General features: G+C 29.6%; 1 protein-coding gene across 24 annotated transcripts in view; it reads left to right on the plus strand.

Moving 5' to 3' along the window:
* The window catches only part of LOC139510349 (RNA-binding motif, single-stranded-interacting protein 1-like), a 146,885-nt gene that overhangs the window by 116,361 nt on the left and 5,944 nt on the right, over positions 1 to 24,580 (plus strand). For 13 of the 24 annotated variants that reach the window (XM_071296909.1, XM_071296905.1, XM_071296907.1 and 10 more), the window contains 8 exons: positions 796 to 956; positions 7,151 to 7,209; positions 7,684 to 7,775; positions 13,664 to 13,883; positions 15,564 to 15,670; positions 15,915 to 15,973; positions 16,930 to 17,080; positions 24,382 to 24,471. In XM_071296909.1, the coding sequence (XP_071153010.1) occupies positions 796 to 956; positions 7,151 to 7,209; positions 7,684 to 7,775; positions 13,664 to 13,883; positions 15,564 to 15,670; positions 15,915 to 15,973; positions 16,930 to 17,080; positions 24,382 to 24,471 (939 nt within the window). Of the gene's footprint in view, positions 1 to 795; positions 957 to 7,150; positions 7,210 to 7,260; positions 7,320 to 7,683; positions 7,776 to 13,663; positions 13,884 to 15,563; positions 15,671 to 15,914; positions 15,974 to 16,929; positions 17,081 to 18,521; positions 22,122 to 24,381; positions 24,472 to 24,580 lie in introns of those variants that run through there. The other 11 variants (XM_071296910.1, XM_071296906.1, XM_071296911.1 and 8 more) reach the window with 2 other exon arrangements.

Raw genomic sequence — 24,580 nt, forward strand, 5'->3', positions numbered from 1 at the left:
CTGGCATGCTTCATTCTCCTTTCATGAGCCCCAGCAGACAAATTAGATAAATTAAGAATGTAAACTGTGTTATTCTCCATTTAAGGATCACATATTTCTTGTCTTGAAGTTGAATGGGAGTAGCTGGTTTTAATAAATCTTAAGGATGTACCCCTTAGAAATGACCAATTAACTTTTGAAAGTAATGGTGTGTTGGTTTTTTTCGAAGTCTGTGTGCTATTTTAGTATTTTTTAACTGTATGGATCTTCATATGAAGGATATATATTCTTGTTCTTAAAAGAAAAAATAGTGAAATATTAATCTGAGCAAAAGTGCAAACACTTGACTTTAGATATAAGATCGTTCATGCCACATATCAGTGATCTCTTTATTCTCTTTGAAGTTTATTCTTGGTATTAGGACATACCTTTGACAAACATACATCTTTACAATACATTTATTTTGATAATAGTTGAAGTATGTTTTTTTTCGCAATGGAAGTGCCTATGAGTTTGTTTACTGCCTCAAGGTTACGTCTTGTTCAGAATGGCTATTGTTACCAGCTATCAGTTTGATTGCATCATCTGAACATTTAAAAATCCTTTTTTCCAATAAGAATCTTGAAGGAACTATGGTTCACTTTTTTTTCAGAGCATTTGTTTTCTAAACGGTACTGCTGTACAGAACAAAATCTTCCTCCCGTTAATTGGTAATCAGAATTATACATTACTTATGTGTTAAGCTAAAATGATGTTGTTGCATAAAGAAAAGTAAATTTTATATAATTGTTTTCATTCCAATATTTTATTTTTCAGACCTACACACCTCGCAGCATGCCTGCGGCAAGTCCAAACACCACCAGCAGTCAGTCTAGTTCACAGAGCGGAAGCATGAACGACCTCAGCAAAACAAATCTGTATATACGTGGACTTAATCCTAATACTACTGATAAAGATTTAATTAATTTATGCCAGCCGTAAGTATTTCTTAAAATTGTGACGACGATTATCATGAATTTTTTTCCTCTCTTGAAACCAGTTTCTTCGTAGTAGAATAATGAAGAATATGAGATGTCAGCTTTATACACTGGTAAAGAAAAACAAAACCTTGATTCTCTCACATAAAAAATTATGCATGCAGTAAACACATTGAAAAGACATGACAGATTTGTGCTGACTTGGTGAAATGTCAAGAATAAATATGACCAAGTCTCTTCATGCTCACTTTTAACTTTTTATATTGTTTTTATACATTCATTAGAAGTGAACATTCACTTGGAGATACCACTTACAATGTACACAAATTCTGTAAACACTTGGGGTATACAGTTTCCATGCAATAAACAATGAGGAGATAAATACTACATGAATATATTATTATACACAATCTACAGTCTATACAGATGTAGTATTGGGCTTTTGTTGTAGATGACAATAAGAAGAACTTATCACTTTCAATGCTTTCAACAAAACCAAATCCTCAATTGTTGATTCTTGGTGTTAATTGCCATGAGTCAGTAGTCTGTCCTAATCTTCCTGAAATCATTAAGAGAAGACTGTCATATCTTAATGTGACCAATGTTTTCCATTATTACAAAACAATTCATCACTTTAGTCTCAGCTGTTATAGCAAAATCCATTTGAACACATATGCCACGGAAGGTGTCCACTCGGTAACCACACTTAGTGTGCATCTTTTAATATCCATTTAGAATTCAGAAAGTGGAAGTGTATAAGATATTGACTTTAACACTTACTGACATTACAGCAGGAGATAGCTTCATTTTAAGTCTTCTTACTTGTCAGGTTATTTGGATGTCAGTATTCTGTTATAAAGGAAGTTCATTAAGTATTTTCTTTTATATTTAAAAAGACAATTTTTTTAAAAAGAGACAATCTGTTCTTTCTGTGGTTACTTTCTTTTCATTACCATTGTTGTATTAATCCTAATATAAACATCTTTATTTTGCAATTTAGCAGAAAAATCAACTGAAACTGATACAGCAACACAAGTTAACATAAGCCTATCATTTTCTGAGTTTGTGGTTGATGCTTATATTTTGTGCTCGCTAGTTTTCAAATATTAATTATGGGTCAGTTGAATCCATGTTCAATGAAATATGTGTAAATTGGAGTTGGGGGAGGTAACTCTTTATAAGGGTAATACCAGAATTTTGTTAAAAGTAGGCTTTTCACTCTTTTATTATTTGATTTAAGCCCCTTTGGAATGAACCAATGACCTGTAAAGATTTTTTTCAAAAAATCTGCTGATGGCCAACATTATATTTTTTTTAGGATTTGATCACCTCATGAGTTCAGATCTACTTTGAGATTAACAGATAGCACAGTAGCCAACATCCTTCATATTTCTCAATAAATGTGTGATTTTATCATCTATATAATTTAAAACTAATGTCTGTATAGGAAGTTGTCATTTTTCATCAGGGATCTAACATCCTGTATTTTCTTGTTAAAGTTCTCTTCATCTCCTATTCGTATGTATTAATGGTTCAGTTAATGAGGCCTAATGATAGGGGAGATTTATTAGTTTCTGTAGGGGATCATTAGGGGGATTGATACTGTTTTCAAAAACGTATAAACTATTGGAAGTTCAAAATGTAACCTAGCCAAAATTGTCCAGATATTGAGGTGTATTAACTTTTAATGGGTTATGGAAAGCCTTATTCCAATACTCTACATTGCTCACTAATATCTTTGAAGTTTGGAGGATTATATATCAGATATCAAAGTTGAAAGTCTCTTGGAGATCTAAACATTATAAAGTAAACAAGAGGTTAGATTTTGTGTGGGATTGCAAGTAGGTTAATAATTGGCATCAAACCTTTTATCTCTAGGTACAATTAGGCCATCAAGGTTCATTGGTGTATGTGGGAGGGTGGTTCATCTGTCTGTTATTTATGCCAGTCTCACTTGTCCTCAACTATTTCAACTTTTCTAGGTTATTCAAGCTGGGGTATTTAGGTTAAAATTCTATGTCAAAAAAAACTTCTTGAACAAGATTTTGAAGTTCTGCCTGCTTTTCTCTGGCATTGTCTCTTAGATATTATAGATATACTTGTGTTGTGTGTGCTTGAAGACAGTAATGTTAACGTTTAGAGTTCTATTGATTTTCTATGTTGATATGTTGCTGCCTCATTGACATATATCCCACATTACCTTTTAAATATGTATGAATTGAAATAAGATATATTAAAAACAGTTGGTTTTCACTACTTTAGAAGGTAAACATGAGGCATGCTGTTATAACATGGAAATTGGATTTTAAAGAGTATGAAAGCTTTTATGCCTGAAGATTGTTTTAATGAAGTGCAATATTTGACATTTCATTGACTGATCTTCATTTTACAGTGCATAACATTGCAGTGTTTTGTTAGTTGACAAAAGATCAAAGACTTTCATTTTGCTGTTTTTTAAAAGCACAGCCATTGATTTTTGTTCAATTAGATGGAAATTTACATATCTGTTTACAATAAGTAATCACACAATTCTTCCACATCCAAGCAACAGATTTGTTGACATAAGAAGGGGTATTTAATAAAGTTTTACTCTGTCGTGTTTATTAAAAAGCTTATAAGGAGCTGGTTTTATTAGAAAATCAAATATTTGTAGTAAAATTTGAATATTTCTGGTTAAGTTCAAGTATTTGACAGGTTTTAGTTATCTTGTTAACAACTTTCTTGTTATGACAGGCTACCAAATTCCTAAATGTAGAACTGACATTATGTTACCTCTTTCAGGAATGGTTTATAATCTCTGTTTCTATGTTTTAAGGTTACTGTCTGTATACCTACCAATACCTACCAATCTTTTTCATAAACATTTCAAGTACAAATGTCAAAGTAACTACAGCTGACAGTGACTATTAAGATTATTAGAAATCATGTCTGTCTCCACGATATGACATTAAATCATTTACATTACTGTCCAGTGCTAGAATAATTTCACCAATTCTGTCAGCAATCTTTTTATAACATTTGTGACTTGGTAAAATCAATGTTGATATTGTTAGAAATTGGTTACGAATACAAGTGCATTTGTCTGCACAGATAAATTGCATAAATGACATCAATAGTTTGTCTAGACTTCCAAATAACTATAACTTCTTTCATGGTGAGCAATATAACTTAGTATTTTAAAAGTCAATAATTCTTGCCTTAATATTTAGGAGGCAAAATTGTGTATAAATGTAAGATGACTGAATGTGCTCAGACACGCCATTTGTTTGGTTTTTTTTTTTATTCTGTATCGGTAGAAATTCTGTCACCTCCTGTATATCAATGACCAGCATTCATATTACACATAACCGATTTAAAACATGTGCAACCAGTTGTAAAACACATTTAGTTTTCAAGATGACATGTGGTTAACTTGACCAAATCAACATTTCTTCTGACTGTCAGCTTGAAATTCAAAACCACACTGAACATCTAAATCATTGATTTTTGGCATTAATCATGAAAATCCTCAAGTGGTTAGGTTCCAATGTTTATTAACTGGCAAAATATGATTTATCTGAGGACTTGTGGTATTACTTAGAAAGGAGGAAAAAGTTATTACACCATGCCAATTGTTTAAACATCAAATAATATAAACTTGCACACCAACTGCCAGTGATATTTATTTCGTAACAAATAAATTTGCAAAAATCGGTGGTCTTAATGATTAAGCAAGATATAGCTTTCCTTCTTGAGCATGCTTTCTTTGATCCCATGTTGTGTGTTGATCTTTTGTTAAAAATAGTATTTGCTGCCTCACTTTAAGATTTTTTTCTGCCTTTATTGGTGATTTGTAACCCTTAAAAAATTAAGGTCTACTGCCCTTTATAACTTTCATAAAAAGCATCAGTATTTGTGTGTAGAAAACATGTTTTAAATACTATCTAAATGAATTATAACATTGAAATTCCTGAGAAACTATTTGATTTTTATCACCTAATATGATATTGCTTACCGAAGAAAGATGGCTTTGTTAGAAGTCAGTGCATGGTGAAAGAAAAATTACAGTTTTGTTTCCAATTAAAACTAAGACTGACAGCAAATATTGGTTTTTTCTTAAGGCATTATTCATGATCTTGCAAAACAGATTAAAATATTTGATTTAGAATTTAACAAGTTATGCTCAATTTCAAAAATTAACTAAGAAGATAATCTTCCAATTTACATACATGAAATTAAATGAAAACAAGATTACTTCAAATCTTGTGTAATAAAGGTGTAATAGTGTTTGTTTTTCTTTGATAGATATCATAAAGGCTATCATAACTTTAGACATGTAGGAACAATGGCTATCTTGTTTAGGTATTTAAATGAACTTGATGCACCCAAGGGCACCAATGTTTAACTGAATTACAGAATGATTAAAAAATGATGTCCTTCATGGCAGGATAAAAAAGACTTTTTGAAAATCAACAGGGGGGGGAAAAGACATTTTGTAAATAATGACAGGGGAAAACAGACTTTTTGAAAAATTGTCACAAGCAATATCTGAAATGAAATAGTGAAAGTTTGATAAATCACTAGAAATGTCAGTAGACTTTTTTGGCAAATTGATGATGACAAATTGTTGCCATTTGATCTTTTATGTTTGGATAATTTTTAAAGATTTTACACAAAGAAATTTTAAGATATTTTCATGAGATAATTACTCTGTTAATAATAATGCCATCATTAATTATTTTGATTAATTACTAATTGAAATGTACTAACATCTATAATAAAAAGTGATACAAAGAAAACTTTAATGAGTTGAAGATGACAGTTGACACCTTCCATTTGTCTTACTAGTATTCCAAGTTTTTATGGTTTTCTGTGAGGCAAAGTCTAGAAGCATAGTTTTTTAATGGTTTTAAAAAGTTTAGGGTTTTTGTTCAGTCTTTTTCTTTTCTTGTCTTGCTGTAAAAATATTTTTTTCAAAGTTAGAAAAGATTTTAGTATCTGCAGGAACCTGAAGTCCTGCAAAGATTTATAAAAAAATATATGAGAAGTACATTTTGCATATATATATATTAAATACTAACTTGTAGTATTTTACTAAAAATCTATCAATAGATGAATTCTTAATGATAGTCCACCAAAAGTCATTATTCCATTCTTGGAGTCATTATGAAATTAAAACTATAAAATGTTACCATGGCCTGTTTTTATGACCAAGAATGGAAATAGAAGTTTGAGATATTCCAGCAGTTGTAGGTTTTAATTCCTTCTAAGATTACCTGCTTCATCAATAGGTCATAAACAAATTGATTTTACATTTCATTTATGTTGTAAATTTTATGATTCTGCACAATTATTGCATGTGTAAAATGCATTTCTTATGGAATAATCTGACTGCAGCCTTTTTCTTTCAGTCATTAATTACTTTATGAAAGGGAATATAATCAACGTAAAAGCATTTTGTGACGAAAATCACGTTAATTACAATAATTATTGATGGCGTGATTAGCGATTTCATTTGGTAATTACAGGATTTGACTTTCTTAACAGATGATGTATAGATTTTTGAGTTAATTCATTTTCTGATGGTCTGAAAACTTGCTATATGCTTATTAATTTTCTTGACTATATGAGACAATCATATTTAATAGAAATTTAGTAGATTACTGATAAATTCCACAAAATTACTGTCCTTTCTTTATGTCCCAAGTCAGGAGCCTGTTGTTCAGTGGTTCTTGTTGGTTCATGTTTGTCATTTTGGGCTTTTCGTAAATAACTTTGTGATGAATTAGCCCGTTCTATTTTTAGTTTGAAACAATTCACATATTACACATCAGCTGGATTGGCCTTTTTTAGCCGACTACAAAGTATTTTTTTTTCATTGTTAAAGGCCATATGATGACGAAGAGTTGCTTTAATCAACTTCTAACTCTGGTTGAAAGTTTTCACATTGGCAATACCACATCTCACATATTTTTACATTTCTAGCCATGAATTGCATCATTTATGCAGAAAATGATCCAAAATCATTTGAATCGTTTTATCTGTAACTATCAGACCTTGAAAAAACTAGTAAGTGTAAATTGCATTCTCTTGGACTACTTCCTGTTTACACATAATCCCCTTTTATCAAAATTTAGATACACAAGTATGTGATAAGAAATGATCCATTCATTCTTTATTGCAACAATTTATTAAAGATTTTTTCTCTTTTGCAGATATGGCAAAATCATTTCAACGAAGGCCATATTAGATGAAAATACAAAAAAATGCAAAGGTGAGACAATTAATATATCAATATAATATACAGTATTTATTTTCATTGCAGATATGGCCACATTGTATCCACTAAGGCAATTATAGACCTAAGTACAAGTAAATGCAAAGGTGAGATTTCTTGTCCAAGTCCCAATATTTCTGTGGTAGTGTACATTCCTTGTTTTGTGTGTCAAGTTCATTGTTTGATTATTTCAAATGGTTCGCCAAAAATCCCCAAGACTTAGCTGTTTGTTTTAATCTCAGTCATGAGGAATTCCCAAGACTTAGCTGTTTGTTTTAATCTCAGTCATGAGGATGTTGAATATATAGATTAAAAAGATAGAATGCAGTCCCCTCCTTTATGCATGCAGCAATTGTTTATTATCTTACGTCCTTAATCCATGGTAGATGAACACTCACTACTCTTTCCTTTCTGGTTAAGGTACTACTTTTTATTTTGGTTTTGTAATGATCAATTGTTTATTAATTACAGGATATGGTTTTGTTGATTTTGAATCTCACCAGGCAGCAGAGGTAGCTGTTCAGGCATTACAAGCCCAGGGTATTCAAGCACAAATGGCCAAGGTGAGTGTCAATGATCTGACCAAAGTTAAAAAAAAAAAAGGCCATATCACAATATGGATTTGTATATAAAGTTAATAAAAGTTTGACCTTTCTAGTGGTCAAGCTCTGACAATCTCATAATTTAACTGTCATTTATAATCAATGTAAACAGTATATATACGAAATAAGCAGTTCTTTTCCATATAACCAGGTCACTTTAAAATAATATCCAAAAATATAAAAACACAATTTATAATATTGATGTGTCTGAAGCACTTTATAGGGAACGCTCAAACCAAAGTATTTGAAAGCTAAGGATGTATATTAAGTACTATATTACATTAGCTATATGACCAAAGGGCAACTTAAAATAATAGTCAAAACCCATCTAAAGTCAAATTTGCCTGAGGGAGTTTCTTATTTCTTAAAATTGAACATCGATAGAAAACCAAATACAAAACATTAGCTTTCTTTATTTCCAACAAGATAACAAAAATCTCATTAAATTGTGGCTGTTTTATTGTTGTAGCTGTTTTAGTTATTGTACTTGGTCATGAAATGGATTTCCCTATCATTCAATAAAAATGCTTTGAGCAACAGATCAATTACAATATTCATCAAATTCAATTTGTTCCCTGCTTTATTTGGGACATCAGGACACGTTGTCGCTGGTACATCACAAATTTCACAGATCAATTCAAACTGCATTTTCTAGTTGTCAATACATTGAAAAAGTTTTTCCGATTGAATGAGAATTAAATAACAACATGTTGTAATACAATGCTGCCGATTACAGTTTGCAGGAGACTGTTATAGACAAGAAAATATTGAATCATCAAGTCAATTGCTTTTGCTTAGGAAAATCCATTTACTTGGAAGGGGAATTTTGTTTGTGGTTAAGGATCAGTGTATATTTGATTTGTATTAATGTTAAGATGGTTAGGTTCTGACAAAGGCTCATTATATTACTGTAAACTAAAAGCTCTTGTTACAATTGACATTTTTTACTTTTGTGAATCAAATGCATTGAATTTCATTTAAAATAAGTTTCAAATACCAAAATGCTTCACAACATACTCTTCCTTTCTACAGTACATGTAGGTATGGACTATTTAATCATATAAAAGCACTAACTAGACTAGGAAGTATTCTGATTTTCTGTCACCATATTTTTTTTATACAAGCATTTTTTAATTCAGCTTTATATAAAAAAGAAGATGGGGTATTATTGCCAATGAGACAACTGTCCACAAGGGACCAAAATTACACAGAAATTAACAACTATAGGTCACCATATGGCCTTCAATAATGAGCAAAGCCCATACCTCATAGTCAGCTGTAAAAGGCCCCGAAATGACAATGTAAAACAATTCAATTGAGAAAACTAACGACCTAATTTATGTTATACTGTTTCCAGATTATTTGAAATAAACATTAGCTAAATAAGTCTGATAACAACCTGCCACGTTTGTTAGATGTAAAAAAATTAGCTTTTTAGAGAGACTCCCCAGACAATACTCAGCCATATTTCTACAATAACATACAATGTCCAAACAATTATATGCTTGGAAACAGATCAATATTTGAATGACAATCTCTAAGTTATTTCCAATCTACTCTGTCTAAATGGATGAAAGGAAAAATATGTTTTCTTAGAATTAAATAAGAGATTGTGTTGTGATCATTATGTTAGTCATTTGTCATGACAATTGATATTCTTTTGCATGAAAAATAAAGAATAATAAGATATTAATTCAATAGAACTCCTATTTAGTTACTAGATTTGGGTAATCTGATACGAGTTCTAAATGGCTTATAACAAGCTTGATGATGTAAAAGGATGTCTTTTTTTCTATCCATGTGTGTAGGGGTTTCTCTGGGCTGTTATGTTAATTTTTCAATGTTCATAGATATATCAAATATAAGTCATTTCTGATAACACACACCAGAAAAAAACAGTATTTAGTATGTGCTAATCACTGTGGTGGTCTATGAAATGTAACAAGCTAATTTCCTGTAAAAAGAGTAAGAGAGTTTTGTGTTTTAAATTGTTTAATAAGATATAACCTTACTGAAGAAATCAGATTACTACATTCAGTGAATCAAACAGTGCACTTTAAACAGTGCATCTATATTCTTACCAAGTGTTTCTTTTCAATCAACAAATTTTCTGAATAAAAATGAGGAGACCCCCTATTTCCCTCTTAATCAAAATGAAAACTATATGTGTGTTGGTATAATGGAAAATCTTTTTACTTAATATGTAGAATGGTTCAGTGATGATATTGTTTAGAAATTTAAATGATTTTTTCACATGCTTTTCAAATTGTTCTATGTAGGACAAAACAAGTAGGTTATATTTCATATGTGCCCCTTAGGTCATTGATTAAATTGTAATTTCATTTGGTATTTTACTTTCTCTTTATTTTGTTTGACATATTAGATCTTCTTTACAAAACAAACATTAAGTATCATATTTCTTCATATTTCTATCCTACTGTTACAAGCAAAGAAGTGTTTCTTTTCAGTAAAGAAATTATTCATTTAATCCCTTTTTTAAGAAACTCTCTTAGCATAACCACATGTTAAAGGATTTGTTGAAGTGAAAAAAAGTTTACAGTTTTATGAATTTGTTAGGTTTTATGAAGAGAATTTATACAGATGTTTTACACTAAAAAAGTGCAGCTGTTTAAGGTTGAATTGTTACAGATACAACAATATATTAACAGTCCATGGAAAGATCTGAGGGTCTATAAATTGATAGGAGGGTTTAATGTAAAAAAAAGTAGCTCAAAATAGGTTAGCTAAATCACTTAGGTGGCAGGTCTTAAACTTCCGTTACATAAACTCTATTTTCCATATTTGCTATGAAATTAATATAAAGTCAGTTCTATAAATGTAAAAATTTATCACAACACAGTTCAAAAGAGAATTTAACAACTCTAGTTTGGCAGATACTGAAAACATGTTTTATTTCTTGTGGGTATTTTGAGGTCACATGATACATGTGTACTTAAATCCAGCTGACATTGATTTAGTCCTTAAAATTTCAAATAAAGGTGGTCCAACAGTCGAATTTTTAAAATTGCAACATTCTTTTTCATAAAAACACAATTCTTATCAAATCATTTCAAATGTTTTATGCTTTTCCACTAAAAGTAGAAAATTTATCAACATATGGCAGTTTTCAGCAAATTGAATTTTTAAATGATTATATTGTACCAGACGTGTCATTTGAGATGAGGCGGTATTCTTCATCTATCTATACACATGAATGCCCACATACCTTTAAGGGTAATGAAAGCATCTTGTTTAAATTAATGATACAGTATGGGTGTAAAGCATGAACAATTTGACGAGATAAAGTGTCAGTGGAATTTTTTTTATAAATTTTTTAATGTGTGTTAAGTAATGCATGTTTTATGGTTATCATTTTTTTTTCAAGGATATTATCTGTTTTAGAGTAGCTCATGTTTTATGTGAATCATATGTTTATTGACATAATCCAGTTTTTAGTTAATTTATTCGTGTGTCAAAAAATGGCATTTGAGAAATACGAGAAGGCAACAGAAATAAATTTTGCAATACCTAGTTATGAAAAAATAGATACTAATTAACCAAAAGCTTTTATTTTGAGAATATCAGTTTAGCCCCCAGCAGACAGGAAGCTGGTTTCCTGTTCAGATAAGCGACTGGTTAGTGTATTAATCACTGACCTTGAGATTTAGATTGCCCCTAGAATGTTGGTTAAAAATGTTTACTGAAAAAAATAAGTAACACCACTAAAACAAACACATAACAATGAAAATATGGATAAAATTTGAAAAAGAATTTTATATTCATGCTCAAATTTACTGGTCCCCCAGGTTTTCTGCAGGTATTCATGCTTCAATTTTGGTTTTATTTACCTGTTATGTCAGTTTATTTCAACAGTTGTGAAATCTGAGTTGACTTTGGGTTTATGGTTGTTGACCCAATGTAAATGGAATTTTGCCAAAAAAAATCAATTATACTTGTCATAAAAAGTAAAATAGTTGAATTATTATCTTCCATTTAAATTATATATGATATTTTAATCATTATTTATATTTCATGCTGGTGCATTTAATTAATATGGGTCTTGTTTTATTTCAGTACTTTTGCAATAAAAAATCTTATGGGATCAATCATCAGCGTTGGGCATTATATATTAATCTATAGCTTAATTTTCTTCATTGATACCCATTGTGATAGTAAGATATTTGCGTTTTAAATTGGAACATGCCTATGGTATTTTTGTGGGGAAAGGTTTTTTTTATCAAGATAAATATTAGAATAGTGAAGTTTGTGTTTTGAGAGGTTGCTTGAACCATGTTTTCATAATGAGATGATATTCAAGTTAAATTTAATAATTGTTTACTTTTGAGCTGTGAGGGTTTTCCGATCATATTCATTAAAAGTACATGTAAAGTAATGAATGTTTGGTCTTTAAATAAGTCAATCTTTTTTTGCACCAAAATCACCGACTGGTTTGATATTATTTAATTGTATTTTGAAAGTAAATATCAAGTGCTGGTAGTTTATTGATAAAAATCACATCTTATACAATAACATGACAATTACACCCCTAGTAATTCAAACTGTCGCACAAATTTATTGACACCTTAAAAGGGTATATGGCATCAGGGAAAATTGATTTATAATTGTATGGCTTGCATGTTTAAGCTCATTCTTGTTCAGTATGATCGGAATAAAATGTGACAAGAAATAAATTGTATTTGTCATTGGAAATGAGAGGTAAAATTGTTTGTATGGAGTCCAGTGTGTTTGGTTATGTAAATTGTAAATGGCTGATCCTTGATTTATCATCTTAATATGCCTTCTTTACCATTTTTTCAGACATAATGGCACATAATTAAAGGTCAATTTTCAGAATATTGATTAGATGACAAAATACAATGGCATTTTATTGGTAAATTAGACAAGCCAAAATTTTGATGTGTGCAGGTTTCAATTTGCAAGAAAATCCATAACCCCAAATAGAGGTTAATAGAATTTTAAAATTGGGATCATTTGTTATATGTAATGTTAAACTGAGTAAAAAATCTAATAAATGTCTTATATCGAAATAGAAATAGCATTCAACAATCATTCAATCAAAATAGATATGATGTCAAACATACTTAAAAAAAATACCCAAATTCAAATCATATAGTTGAATATGACAATGCAAAACCTAATATACTTCATGTAGATACATTTTCTGATTGTGGTTCCTTGGGAACCTGCCATGTTCTTTCATCCTTGGGTTGATATAATGATCTTTTGTCCTTGGGAAGCTGCAGCATTCTTTCATCCTTGGGTATCTGCAATGTTCTTTTATCCTTATTTAGATGCAATGTTCTTTTGTTCTTAGGTAGCTGTAATGTTCTTTCATCCTTGGGTTGCTTAATGGTCTGTTATCCTTTGGTAGCTGTAATGTTCTTTTATCCTTGGGTAGCTGTAATGTTCTTTCATCCATGGGTAGCTGCAATGTTCTTTCATTCTTTGGTAGCTGTAATGTTCTTTCGACCTTGGGTTGCTGTAATGTTCTTTTATCCTTGGATAGCTGTAATGGTCTTTCATCCTTGGGTTGCTTAATGGTCTGTTATCCTTTGGTAGCTGTAATGTTCTTTTATCCTAGGGTAGCTGTAATGTTCTTTCATCCTTGGGTAACTGCAATGTTCTTTCATTCTTTGGTAGCTGTAATGTTCTTTCGACCTTGGGTTGCTGTAATGTTCTTTTATCCTTGGATAGCTGTAATGGTCTTTCATCCTTGGGTTGCTGTAATGTTCTTTAATAGAAATGTTCACTTTGCTCTGTTTTATCAGAAAAATAAACATTGATTTAAAAAAGCAAGCAATCTTTACAGTACATGTATTATTTTTCAGCAACAAGAACAAGATCCTACCAACTTATACATTGCCAATTTGCCAATACAATACACAGAAACACATTTAGAAAATATGTTTAAGGAATATGGTACTGTTATATCTACAAGAATTTTAAGAAACCCTGATGGTGTCAGTAAAGGAGTAGGTTTTGCAAGAATGGAATCGAAAGAAAAATGTGAACAAATTATAACTGTTTTTAATGGAAAACTTGTACCAGGTATGTGCCTTTTTTTACAATATACATACTTATTATCTTTTTTATTAACCTTATTCACCTGCTTTGAAGAAATATTAATAAAGTTTTTTAAAGTAATTAATCTGTAGTATTCTATAATTATGATATTAGATTTTATCGTCTGTGGTGACCCCCAAACTTTCTTTCTTGCATGATTTTATCTTTTAATTACAAAGTTCAAATATCGTAAATTTTAAATTTTTTCCATAGAATATCAGGTTGGTGTCATATATCACCACCTGACTTGAGAGATTGAATATAGTGATATAGTGGGCAATAATACCAAAGTTGATATTGTCCTATATATCACCCTTTTATGTTAATGATTGGCGTTAAAGACCTATAACTTGAGAGCTTTGATCGCAGATATGGCCATTTAAGGGCACTAAGGGAAAGGTTTCATTTCTAATTAGATGTTAACAGCTTATGTCAGGACTTTTATACATTTACAGTCTGTGTTCTAATTATTTTAATGCAGAAATTTACGTTAAGAGAAGAAACTCTCTAACTTGTATTTGGTTGTATTAATTTTGAATTTTAATATGAACTACTTTTAAATACAAAAGGTGCTGAAATTTGTGTAAATCTGCTCTATACATTTACAGCCATTTATTGTATTCACTCTATTACAATACTGCGTTTCAGTAAAAGTTTTCCTTGCATAGGTAAAAGGGCTAATTTTAGATTAAAAAATAGTATACCTGCATAAATCTTTTTTGAAAAACACCATTAATAGCAGTGTTATGAAAAATTCGGTGAAGCTTTAACTTAGTTTGCATAACAAAGGTGTAGTAACGAGCCCACGTTGACAAACAATTCATCCTGAAACGTGGTATGTCAAACTAAATACCTTGGCATTTAAAAATTTGTATACATTACTTAAGGCTTATACGGTTCACAGCTGCCTACACTGTGTGACATAAAAAAAAATCTTATTTAACAGTGCAAAGGAAAATCTGTAACAAAAACTGTAATTTTTCTTGTTTTTAAGCCATTTTTTTTAATTAGAAAATACACATATGTGACAATGCTAACAAAAACTGCACACGCATATCAATTATTTTGTTTTTTTGAAAATGCAACACCCAAAATTCCTTGAAATTAGTACACATAATAACTTTCAATAGGAAAATTTCAGGAGTAGATATAAACCCATTTAAATGTAAATTTTGAAGAGAGAAGTATTTATGATCAAGATTATGTTAGCATGATATATCAAGTTGTAACTTGATGTGAAGTATTATTCTTACATCATTTGTCAAATAAAAAATGTGTTACCATAGCAACTAGTCATATATTTAAAATCTCAAGAATAATAGCTGAATAAGAGACTACAATGAAGTGAACAATCTGTTGGGAGTTCATTTTTAATAGAGAGCAAATCTGATAAGTTGTCAACACTTCTTTTATTAAAAAATACTCTGACAAAAAACAAAATATTGACTATCAGTCTGCAAATCTGATGCTAAAACTGTTGCTCTAAAATTTTGCATTTACTGAGATGATCTTAATTAAGATTTCATATTTTATTAAAAACTTTTAAAAAAAACTCAAACCAAACCTAATCTACATTTGTACCAAAAATGATAAACACACATCATCAAAATTGAATCTTTCTTCTTTAATTTGGCAATATTTATCTTTTATCTTTTTCGTTTTTAGGCAGTACAGAACCTATGATAGTCAAACTTGCTGATGGTGGAAATAAGAAAAAGACACCACAAGCTCTCACAATTCCTACAAAAATTTGGGCTGATGCAACTAGAGATGTAAGTTACTTTTTCTGTCAAGGGGAGATTACTCTAGATAAAAAGGATTTCATTGAGATCATTGTAGAGTAGAATATCCTAATTAAAATAAGGTAGACTGATCTGAATAGACAAAATAATATGAGAGGAAGATATTGTTAAAACATAACTAAGATGAGAGAACTGATGCTCTGCTTAGAAACTAGTTACTCATCCCAGCTCTCTTTGCTTCAATGAAGTATTAATTTCTTATTATATTTTGTAGTTACTAATTCCATCATCTGCGTATGCTGACCAAGCAAGTATTATAGCTCAACAAAATGGGTAAGTTTTTACTTTATAGTCGAAATATAGTACAGTATTTGCATATTTACTTCTGTAGTTGTCACACTGATGGACTTTCATTCCTATATTGTTCCATCCACCCAAAAGACAGTGCTTCTGTAAGGATTAAAATGATGCATTTGGATGGGAAATTTTCGATAAAAATCTATTTGATACATGTATTGTAAAACTACCTGTAGGAAAATTTTATGTGAAGTGTGTTTGACTATTGTTAGGCTGTTTATAGTTTAAATGTTGGCAAATGTTTTATGAATTTGGCTTCCTTACATTTAGTCAGAAGAATATCTGATGAAGGTAATTCCATAAACTTGTCATGTGCACTGAAACAGTAATCATATGATTATTTCACTGTGTGATAGTTTGATGTACATCCAAAAGTCTTTGCACTTATTATTATTATTTTTTTGTATCTTGTTTATTATTTTTGACTCGACCACCCTTATTCTCTTCAGCTTGATTATGTTTTTTACATATATGTATTCTCAACTTCATATATTTTTATGCCCCACCTACGATAGTAGAGGGGCATTATGTTTTCTGGTCTATGCGTCCGTTCGTCCGTTCGTTCGTTCGTTCGTTCGTCCGTCTGTCCCGCTTCAGGTTAAAGTTTTTGGTCAAGGTAGTTTTTGATGAAGTTGAAGTCCAATCGACTTCAAACTTAGTATACATGTTCCCTATGATATGATCTTTTTAATTTTAATGCCAAATTAGAGGGTTTACCCCAATTTCACGGTCCACTGAACATAGAAAATTATAGTGCGAGTGGGGCATTCGTGTACTGAGGACACATTCTTGTTATTTATGTTTTATAGGCTAAATGATGTTTTTTTTTATCTGCTTTCAACTTATTTATGTTTTATAGGCTAAATGATGTTTTTTTTTATCTGCTTTCAACTTATTTATGTTTATAATAAGCTTATATTAAATTTTTTCAGACTTGCTGCCCAGCAGTTGCTTAGCCAAGGCCTTCTCCCTAGATACTCCATGGCAACCACACCCCAAACCACATACCAAGTTCATCAGTCAGCAGGTGCAGCAGGCTGGGTCCATCCTAGTGGCTACATAGTTCAACCACCAATGGCCCATGTAAGCCCATTTTCTTATTATAGTGGCCAGGCACAAGGTTTGATTGATCCGTCAAATTGAAAATAAATTGTGAACTTTTATATGAACTTACTTCATGAACAAATGATTGTTAATATGCTTAGTGGAATATGAGTGGATGATTTGTGGATATTGTGTATTAAGTGTGGCACATTAATGTGAAATACAATTTCAAATTCTTTATGAAAATACTTTTATCAACAATCAGTTTCATATTCTGCAGAGAAACTTTTTAGAAGTGAAAGTATTTCTTGCGCAATATGAGATGTCCTAAAAAGTATATATATATATAACACCAATTTGATCAATTGCTATTTGGATGTTTAAGGAAGAATAAAATAGTAAATGCCATGTATTTTGATGCAATTGAAATATGGTAATAATTATTGATAGACTTAAATATAAAACAGTTAAGAAGAATTTTGTGGCAGTATTTCACATTAATCTTTAGCACTTTCATTTTAATTTGAATGTAGTATTTTGGGCAGAATTTATCATCATGTACATTTTAGCAGATTTTAGATAACACATTCTTAAGTCATTTTTATTTCGATTTTATTTGATTTTATTTTTGTGTAGGATAGTTATTTTTGGTCAATGACCATCTTTAGAAAACCATGAATGAGTGTACATATTTTTTTTATTGTTACTGACGCAATGAATTTGTAACTGAAATTATACTGGCGTATAAAATATCATACAGTGTTGGTAAAAATTTTGGCGGAAAAATGCATTTGAACCATAATTGGAGAGGGATTTTTGAAAATGCAGGAAAGGAATTGAAGAATGAATAAAGAATTTAAGGTAGTTCAGAGATAAAAAATACCAAAAGACGATCTTTTTATCAGAGAAACATGCCAAAGAAATTAAAGTTATTATTGTTCAGAATATACATTGTAATAAAACGTTATCATGGTAATTCAGATCTCCTTATTGATGTTGTAAACCTAAGATTATCATATCCTTATTTCTTCATTTAGAAAAGTTTGTCATCTTTTGCAGTTTATTTTTATTTACTCTCTTCTTTGTTGTGCAACTTTAAAAACTTATTTATTGAGTAATATTTATGATTACATAGCTATATTTATAGAAGTTTGCCCAATTATCTATCATATGCCTACAGACCACCTTGGAATTGAACTGTCCCCTTTAAACTTTTTTTTAACTGACTAATTTTCTATAAGTCTAGATTTTTATTTTAATTTCTGTTTGTTATCATAGTTTATTTAATTCATCCTCTATTTAAAAAGAAAAAGGCTAAAGAAGTGAACATTGTCAATGAATTATAGCTTTTTGCATCTAATTTTATTTGCAAATTTAGTTTAAAGACCTAATGCTAGCATCTTGGCTAATCTTTGGTAATTCTACTAACGAAAATTGGATAATTTATGCTAGCATTGAGTAAGGTCTGATTCTGTTTCAGATTGTTCCGTCATCAACGATGTACACTGGTACCCCATGTATCCAGTCCACGCTTCCCTCTTTATCTGCTCAAATGGGACAGCTACACATTTCCCAAGGCTCGGTAGGCCAATGATCGTCTTGGGCAATGCATTAACATTTAGTTATTGAATCAATCACCTCAAACTTAGAATTTGTGTTGTCCGCTTTTTAAGCTGCAAGTAGAATATTAACAATGTGAAAATTAACTTTTTTTATATATTTTTTTCAATAAGATTTTTTCTCAATTTTAATTAATTAAATGATTAATTCACCATTTTTTTCTGGCTGTTTTTTTAAAATGATGTTGAAATTGTGAAGGAAACAGTTTCTTTCTTTTTGCCCTCATTCAAAATTATGAAAAGAATTCCACTTGCAGTTTCTCTACATTTGCTTTTGAATATCTTTTTTTTATTAGTGAATTTCATTGTGTAACTGTAGAGATCTGTGTTGATAGCTTGGAATGAAACATTCAAAATATTAAAATCAAAATCTGGAATGCCAAAACACTTTATTTTGTGTCCTGCTTGTCCAATGTGAGTGGAACCAAATATTATAAGAAGCATGATATTTTGTTTAAAGCCTTTTAGGATTGCAGCATGAATGATTAGACAAATTTCTATACACACATCCAGTTAGTTTCAGTTACAATATAAGTTTGACAAACATTGAATTTTTTGTTTGTAAATTAATTTTGCTTTTCAGATTGCAAACATATGTATCATGAAGATCTATGCAAATGTAAATAGTTGTAAATATCATGTGTGTTATTTTTGTCATATGCAAAAAATTAGGAAATTTTAAGATGATGTAGATGGGGAAACTTTTGTGTTTTGTTAAATTCCATTCTTTTACACGGTAATGATAACTGTCATGGTTTATCTTAGTGGGATCATAGTGTGGAGGGAGAAATTTTGATTTTTTTGTTTCCATTTAGAATTGTCTGGTCTTAAAATTGATTTTGAGTGTGAAAAAAATGCAGTTATGAACCAAAACTAAATGATTTAAAGTTAATATTCCCTGATAATTATGATTCAGATGACAAAATTCTTAAGAGGACACTCCGTAGTTTTTTTGAGTAGAATAAAAATATTTTATAGATACATATTTCTAATAGATATTAATTTATAAATTTGTTAAGTAATTTTTACGTTTGTTGCAAAAGTATATAAAGTTTAAAAGTGGTACTTAATATATTAAATTTTAGCATCTGTAAATTTTGTTTATATTTTTTTCATCAAAGTGAAAAAATACTCAGGTTTTTTTTTTAAACTATATAATCTAACATGTTACAAGCATGTATAAACTATTAAATTTGTTTACATGTTGGCTTAGATTTCTATAATCTTGTTAATACTAAGTGGCTGTTGAAATGCATAGTAGAAATTAATAGGCTATACCAAATTTAATTTGTAATTTATACCAAAACTCTATAAAACCTTGCCCTCATAAGTGATATAACAAGTTAGAAAATTATTTGTGCTGATAATGGTAGGCCAGTTTTTTTTATAAAAATATTTTGTATCATAAAAAATCCTCACCAAAAGTGCTACCTCCAATGACGAGATCCGTTTTGTGATCGCCCGATATTATTCCTTATATTCACAATGTGTTAATATATAGCAACATATATCCACTTTTTACCAGTAAACTCTAATTCCGTAGTTATATAAAACGGTAGCAATAATCAAATCCAAGCATTTAAAAAGTGGTGCTAAGTTAAACTTTCATCTTGTGTAAACTACTCAGCCATAATGATACTCCTACTAATATACATCATATTTACTGGAATTAGCCGTAGAAAATCAGGGTAAACTTGAAATATTTTCTGATTAACAGTTTCTTTAGTTCTGTAGTTGACGTTGAATATCCTTTTGAAATTATCATAAAAACTGTTAAAAGAATAAAAAGTCACACAGGAATAAATCCTATAATAGTTTTCATAAATAGTAAATGTAGAGAGATTCATATTATGCTGGTGATGTGGTATTACACAAATGATATTGGTGAATCTACTTACAGTATATATAATTTATATATATACATAAAATGTATAGCAAAAAATACTTATTTATTCGGTGCAAACTATTTTAATATAAAAAATTATTTAAAGAAAGTATATACGGTTAGCAGAGAAAAGATTTGTCTCTTTAAATCAATAGAAAATCCATTTTTATATGAAAATATGATGTTTGATCAAATTTTAAGTTATTTTTGACATCATGATGTTTTTTGAATATGTTTTTGTTTTTCTGAACACATTAACTTTGACATCCAGTGACCTTTCAGTATAGTGGAATTGTCCTATATGTATAATATATTTTATTTCAGTTTTTGTTTGTTTTTGTTTCAGTTTTTCATGGTCTTTCTTTCTTTTACCTAACTGATATTTTTTTCAGTTTTTGATTCTTATTTATTTACATTCTACAAATGTGTAAATAGGTATTTTTTTTGTCAAAATAGCAAACTCTGTAAATCCAAAGTTGTTCCTATTTATAATGTGTTCTTTTAAGATCTCTATGCAGTCGTTTAGATTATAACTTTCTTGTTACAGTTTCTTTTAGAAATCCTGTTTATTTGGATGAAATAGATGATATATTGAAGATATTTGTTCAAGTTTGAACATTTTTTCTCTCCAGAAATGACATATATTATTTACAACATTATGTTATGGACTGCATAAAATCTTAAAGAACTATCTCATGTTTCATTGGTGATGGTTTATGTAAATAGTTTTTATTGTGAAGGAAATGGTGTTTTGTTCCAAACATGACTGATTTAGTAAAAGACCAGGCAAATATTACTGATATAGTACAAGATCAGATCTTACATATAGAGTAAAATTATCTCAAATATGCAGACAAATTTATCTGCAGGAAAAAAAAGAGCATATTTATTTTGTCCAATTTTTTTTAATATTCTAATTTCTATGTTACTACTCGTAAATGTACACGCCCACTCCTGCATATGAAAGAAAATAAGAAAGATAATTTGAAGAATCAGTATGTGCGAGTACAATTTCAAAACACCATTGCCTTTACTATCCTTTTGTAGTAGTAGATCAAATTTCATTAAATCATTAATTATCATATTTTTTATTTTTTATTTTGAATGCTTTATTATTTACTTGACCAAGGAATTTTTTCACTTATTTTTACAAATGAAGATTGTTTATTTTTACATCGTACTGCAATGAGATTGGCGTATTTGCAGTTTTATATGTAAGCAAACAACCCTGTTTAATTTGAATCAAACTTTTGTAAAAAAATGTGTGGTTTTGATTATTTGCTGCAATTGCTGTATATTATTTGGACTGAATGCTGTATAACATGAGTGTTTTGAGGATGATAGCTACTTGATAGGGGTTTCAAGATAAGTCAAAATAGAATAGAATGACAAGGAAACACTACAAGAAGGACTAGTTATTAAAAGGTACAATATTGAACATTAACGAGATATTTACAAAAATAAGTTATCATCAGATTCAGATTAAACAGGAGTTGTCTGCTCTTGTTGACATTTTGTTAACAAATGACATTGTTGTCATATTGAATTCATGGAAAATAAAGTCATTTGTCAGAAATTTGTTTTTATACTACCTGCCTTCATTCTTGAATGTAAGAAACAGAAAAAAACAGAAAAGTAAGATGTTTAAGACCTTGCAAAAGAAACTTTCCTTATGACAAGAGCTACAATATGGTTAAAAGGAAATATCGCCATCATGTTGGTTATATGTCAATGAGACAGCAACTCATTGTCACATATAACCAAAAAACATAAGAAAACATGCTTTTGGCTATATATATACATAACTACTCTAAATATCAGCACAACATTGTTAAATCTACAAATTTTTGTTTCACAAATTTTTGTTCTTTCCTTGCCGGGACTTGCAAATCATGCTATAGGGATATAGACATATTTGGTTGTAAAAGAAACTGAAAGAAAAAGAAAGGATACAGGGTATTTATCCATGACTGAAGATCATTTTATATAAAGAATAAAAAGAAAATCCATTTTCATGGTATTTAAGATAATAACAAGTTGTTGATTGCTTGGTTTTGATTTGAAACATGATCAATGTAATGTGAAGATTGGACCTGAAACTTGAAGAATGGTAGAAAACTTATTGTTTGAAGAGAGAAAAAAGATGTGTTCACCATAAAGATACTTTTCTAGAAGCTAAATATTAGAGAATATGGATACTGATGTATGTGAAGTCTAGATGTCAGGTGAAAACATCTTCCAACAGAATAGTGCCTGGTAAATAATGATTGGTGTTGGTTTTATTCCATATATATATTCATATATCAGTTGAACTATGTACTCTATGCTTTGTAAAATATATATATATATCCGTTGCAGTAATTATATACTGATGTTTTTTTTATTTATGTTTGTAAGCATGGATTGAGCTTTTATTTGCACTGCTTTCGTAGATTCTCAGTTAATTATATATCAATATAAACCCGAAATTATATATCAAATTTGAAATCATCTCATAGATTATATATCAAGGTCATTTCCTTATTTTTTATTTTGACCAAGAAAAAAAAGAAGAAAAAAAAATTAAATCAATTTTATTGAAATTTTTTTTTTTATAAAATCCAAAACTTGCATACAAACAATAGCAAATGAAAGCTAACTCCTCTGTAAATATATTTAGATGTAATTTACCAATGCTATGATGTTGATTTCAAACCAAGTGTGTATCATCACTACCACTAATGCTTACCCGGCACTTGTAAACAAAAGATATTGTACACTCTTTGTATTTTTGTATACTTTACACATTTTATATATACATATTGTACCTCTGTCAGATTTGTCTTAAACTGCATAACATTTTTAGAAAGGAATGAAAAAGAAAGATAAATTATATAATTTATACACATCTCTTTGTATATGCAGTTTGACACAATGAATGAAAATTTGTGGAGTTCGCAGTGGAACCTGCAATTGTAATCAAATTAAATTACAATTAGTTTATTGTTGAATGATACATATTTTCTGCTATTATAGATGATAACATTTTCCTATTTAACATTGTATTATACTCAGTATCACAAACATTGAAGAAGATGCTGCTAACTATTGCAGAATTACATTTTTTTTGTACTTAACATGCTTTTTTAAGAAGTAATGCTATATTTAAACATATATCATTAACAGAGAATTCATTAAAAAAGATCTAGTTTATGATGTATGCATCTTCTTTGAAAAGTACCATATCCTTAGCAAACAGATATATTGTCAGTTTTGATTAAAATACTTGATCAGGTAGAATATTTTTTTCAGTCAATGCCTTTCCGAAAATTTAAGAATTAAAAAAAAGAACAATATATGCAGGTCAAATATTTGATCAAATTACTGACAGTTCTGTTAGATTTTAGATTTTGTAACCAAACATAATCCAGTGTGTACTTGTATTATATTGGAACATATTGAAATGCGTATTATACATATTTTAAATTTTATATGTTATTCTAGCATGTAGAGACCAAATAAATATTGTAAAAGTTTGAGGTGGTTTTAATATTCTATTGTCTTTTTGCTATCATTTGTAAGCATGTATGTATTTCGTAAGCAAGTTTGTATAATATCATATAACCAAACTCCGATGAATATAAACTAATTTGCAAATATAGGTATTTTGACTTTTGAAGTAAATTATGCATATCTGCTGTGACTAAAGTTTTTTTATCAGCAGGTTCATGAATTTTGTTTACTGTTTCATATTGATCTATAGCAATGAACGTTTACTTTTTGAATAAATCTGAATTTTACATTATTTATTTATAAAGACGTAATATTTATTGAATTATTTTGCGTTGTTTTTGCAGTACCTGACTGGAAACGCTGCTTACCAATTCCCCTATGGTTCTAACTCAGCAGCTGGAGCAGGAGCTTTTCTACAACCTCTACAATTAGATGTAAGTCTACTCAAGGTCATCAGGCCATTTATAGGTTATTTTAAAGAATTGTTATGAATGGTGGAATAGAATTATTATGATGTGATATTAATTTGACCTGGGGTTTTCC

Source organism: Mytilus edulis, chromosome 2 (genome assembly GCF_963676685.1).
Source record: "Mytilus edulis chromosome 2, xbMytEdul2.2, whole genome shotgun sequence".
NCBI lineage: Eukaryota > Metazoa > Mollusca > Bivalvia > Mytilida > Mytilidae > Mytilus > Mytilus edulis.